Source organism: Argentina silus (assembly GCF_951799395.1).
Source record: "Argentina silus genome assembly, chromosome: 16".
Lineage (NCBI taxonomy): Eukaryota > Metazoa > Chordata > Actinopteri > Argentiniformes > Argentinidae > Argentina > Argentina silus.
In genome coordinates this window covers 6,656,102-6,660,361 of record NC_139670.1, presented here as the reverse complement: position 1 = coordinate 6,660,361, position 4,260 = coordinate 6,656,102, and the positions used below count along the sequence as shown (strand labels likewise).

The 4,260-nt window shown below is 45.8% G+C and overlaps 1 protein-coding gene across 2 annotated transcripts in view; it reads right to left on the bottom strand.

Moving 5' to 3' along the window:
* Nucleotides 1–455: 455 nt before the first annotated feature.
* Nucleotides 456–4,260, bottom strand: part of rbfox3a (RNA binding fox-1 homolog 3a) — a gene marked incomplete at its 3' end in the record, with an annotated part of 124,702 nt that continues 120,897 nt past the window's right edge. For both annotated transcript variants that reach the window (XM_083688234.1, XM_083688233.1), the window contains 2 exons: nt 2,595–2,673; nt 456–500 (listed from right to left, as the gene is read on the bottom strand). In XM_083688234.1, the coding sequence (XP_083544360.1) occupies nt 456–500; nt 2,595–2,673 (124 nt within the window). The remainder of the gene's footprint in view (nt 501–2,594; nt 2,674–4,260) is intronic.

The window sequence follows — 4,260 nt, the reverse complement described above, 5'->3', positions numbered from 1 at the left end:
AAATTGGTTGGAATTAAAACCAGCACTCAGAAACCCATCCCCTAGGAGCAGTGTGTGAGACTGCAAACTTTAAGAGAAAGAAATAAAAGGCAAGAGAGAGAGAAAGAGAGAGAGAGAGAGAGCCCTCTCCCTCCTCTCTTTTCCAACTCTCTCTTCTCCACACCACCATCTTTGTCACATTTCAGTCACAGCAGACATTTCGAAGCAAATGAATACATTCAAATCAATATAGAAAATAACAAGAGCAATATTTTTGTACAGTACAATGATGAAAATGCATAAATTCAGAAAACTCTTAAAATGGGACATCAACTTGAGAGAGTCTTGAGAAGGGTCTGTTAGTCACCCGGAAGCGTTTCGTTCTAGTTTAGTTTTCCGTGAAGAGGAAGGAGGCGTTTAGTTAGTGAGTTTGTTTTTTGTTTTTGTTTGTTTTGCCGGGGGGGGGCTCTCTCTCTTTAGTAGGGGGTGAAGCGACTGCACCCTCCTCTGTAAAGGCTAGCCTGCAACATCAAAGATGAAAAAAGCTCCAATCAGTATTCAATAGGAACCTTGGTTTATATTACTATTATATTGGCTTCTTTTCGCCCCCAAGAAATGGTCCTCCCTTTTTCCTTTCCTTTTTTTTCTCCCTTTTATCTTGTTTTGGGAACGGTTGGTCGATGACTGTGTTTGGTGAAACCGAAAGGGGACGTGTTTCTGTGGAGTGTTTTGCTGTGAATCCAATGGAGGTAGAACTGCTTGGTCAAAATACTCAAACCAACTCAACTTAACTCGACTTAACTCTCTAAATAGGTCAGTCAGATATGCAGTCACTAATTCTCTTTCATGTTCAAACTAAGATGGCCAACATGGTCAGCATGGCCTAACCCAGCTGTCTCTGCCCCCTGCCTATCCTGAATGGAACAGACTGCTGATAACAGCTGGACAAGCAGGCTTTATCCATAGTTACATCCATCCCATTGCTCTGAACCCAACCAGCCCAGTCTTCAAAGGCTGGATCCTGGTCTTACTAAGGAGCCCTCATACCTATGCAGAGTCCAACAGAACCATGGTGTACCTCTCCAGCTGATCACCTGAGCTCAGCAGAGGGAAGCTAATACTAATCCCTGTAGACCTCATTAATACCTGCCTTTTAACTCAGGAACTACTCATCAAACTCCACACATCTATATATTAATGTAAGAAGCAAGCTTAGGAGCTCGTGGAGTGATTCTTTGTGGTGGTACTGTACTTAGCATTTCAAGCATTTTGTCACTACTTGTGAGTTGTTGGATCAGATTCCTCTCCCTACCTACCCCATTGTTTTTCAGCCCCTCCATTTCCCCAAACAGTGTGTGCGTTAAAATTTGGTTTGGATTGTTTGAGTGGCAACGACTCTGCACTGTGTGTAGGAAAAAGGGAGGCATTTTTTGAAGAAAAAAAGAAGAAAGAGGAGAGTAATAAGGAAAAAAAACACAGGCCACAGTTTTAATTAAGTAAATGAAGAGAATTCTTTTTTTTGTCGTAATTAATGAAGGCTTTTAGCTAGCAGCTGCACGAAGGGGGGAGGGGAGGGGGGTCGTGAGGGTGTGTGTGTGTGTTGGGGGGGGGGGGGGGGGGGGGCGAGGGTGCACTTTCCAGCATCACACGCATGTCGGTACACGACACCCCACTCATCTGTCTATGGCACCCCTCGAACCTCTTATCCAATCAGCATCTCCGGCAAGGAGGAGCCAGGTGCCATGGGATCATTTTTCTGTCTCTCTCTTTTTCTCTCATTTTTTTTCTCTATCTCCCTCTTTCTTTCTTTAATCTCCCACGGCACACCGCAGCATGCACTAGAAGGTCGTTAATCTTTGGAGGAAGTCCCAACCCACACCCACGAAAGAAACAAATTGTTCTTTCCCTTTTTTCTCCATTTGGACTGTTCGTTTGGGCTGTTCTTTTCCTTTCTTTGGAAGACTCTTTTTTTTTTTTTTTTTTCATCTTTGATGTTAGCTGCAAAAGCTAGCTAAAAACAAACATTAACCAATCGACTATTTCCCCTGCATTTTGGAGACTCTTCCATTGGGGAAGGAGAAACGGTCTCAGTTGGGTTTCAAGCAAATAGCTTCAAGCCAATGAAATTGAATGGGGAGTTTGAGAATAAGGCAACCTTTTTCATTTACTGAAGTGGCAAGAACTCACATTAAACATTTAAACTGATCTCACATAGAATATTGCAAATGAGAACAGTAACCCAGACCTCCGCTTCCATGAACTCAAAGCATCTCTGATCTCCTCACAGGAATGTCTATCTAAATCTAAACATTATAGTTCTATGAATCTTTAACACTCCCTCTTGTACTTGGACTGCTTCTCTTGGATGAGAACCAGTTCAAAGCAAAGAAAGGCGTTATACTGTACCCAGACACTGGTAAGATCAAAGTACTGTAGCAACCTCTCAGCCACTCACACTATTTGAAACGTGTTTGCGGTTATTTACCTCCTGTTCACATAACACTGTATATGTTACACCCTTCACCCGTCACACCCACTGTATGTGAGAACCTTACACTGAGCAACCACTAGAAGACCAGGGTTCAGAACAGGATCAGAGGAGAGAGGGGACTCACCATAGTGCCCACACTGTACGTGGCCGCAGGACCAATCGTGTGGTGATATGGGTCTGCTGTTGCATAGACTCTGCCGTAACTACAGGAGAGGGAAGAGAGGGAGACAGCAGCACTCAGGGACGGAGTCGAGACAGAACGACATTCAAGGTTACTGTATGTGAGGACGCCGGCAGAGCAACAACACACCACTCTTCTTGCACTCTGACTAAGAACTTGAGCGTCATTTTACACAATGAATACAATCATGTGTATTATTATGCGAGACAACTGGATATCCATTTCGTTCCCTCATTTTTTGAAATATTGTTAATTGTTTTGCCTGACCCCAGATGTAAACCTCTGGACATTGTGTGATTGAATATGCCCCTACGGTTTGATAACAGATAGGGAATGTCACCCATCCACAATGAGTATGCATGAGGCACTAACGCATCGGGTCGTCGATTTTAACTGGGGTCTGGAGACGAGATCTATAATCATTTCCCCCTCTCACTCACGTTAAGGACAGGCCTATGGGATGAAAACGCAATCGATGTCTCCCTATAAATGTACGTCGTAAAGGTGAGAGTGTGTGATTGCAATGATTTGTTTTACCCGTTTCAATTTATGAGAAAAAGGAGTGAGTGTTTTATCTTCTGGAGGATGGGGAAGGATGCGATAAAGTAAAACCAGCCAGATAGATACAGAGATGCAGGGAGAGAGAGAAGGGACGGAGAGATAGGAAGAGAAGTAGAAAACACTAAAAAAGAGAATATGGAGCAGAATGAGAGAGAGAGAGAAGGAAAAGAGGAAGAAGGGATGAAAAGAAGGTGAAAAGAAATACAATACAGAGGGAGATGGACAGAGATGGAGCTGGAGTGAAAGGGAAAGATGGAAAGACAATGTTAGAGTGACAGAAAGCAGGCCTCACTGTGTGATGGGGTTTCCCTGCCCCCTCCCTGTCCCTGAGCCCTCTCCTCTCCTCTCCTCTCCACTCCTCTCCTCTCCTCCCCTGCTTTCCTCTCCTCTCCTCTCCTCTCGGTATCCCCAAGCTGCAGTCTCCAGTCCCCCTGTATCTCTGTGTGTCTGTCTCTGGGGGCTTATTCCCAGTCTATTCACTAGCACTGGCTTGGAACTAATCCCTCCCTCTCCCCCCCCCCCCCATCCCTCCCTCCCTCCCTCCTCCCTCTCTGAGACGGGGCCAGACTGCCCGTGCCGACTGCTTTATTTATTTCTCTCCTCCGCATCCTCTCTTCTCCATCGTTTGTTTGCTCTCCTCCAAAAGGCGAGGGATGCCAGTGAAGGTCTGGAGGGCAAAGATAAGGGGCTGTGCTAGGGTTAGCCTATCAGAGTGAGGGAGAGGAGAGAGGGATGGCAGGGAATAGTGGATGTGTGAACGGGTGGAGGAGAGAAAAGGGTAGAGGGCAATTGAAGGAAGGAGAAGAGGCAGAGGGGTAGAGGTACGTGGGAGTGGTGGTGGGAGGGTCGGAAAGAGGGGCTAAAGGAGAAGTACAGGTAGAGGTTGTGCTGGGGGAGAGAGAGCAGGGCCAGACCGAGTCGGACCGAGTTAGGTGGGAAACGACCTGTGTTTAAACCCCACAGGGGGAGCTGAGAAGCAGCCCTCTCAGTTCAACGCTGATCCACTCTCTCTAAGCCCTCTTATCCCACAATAAATAAAACAGAAAAA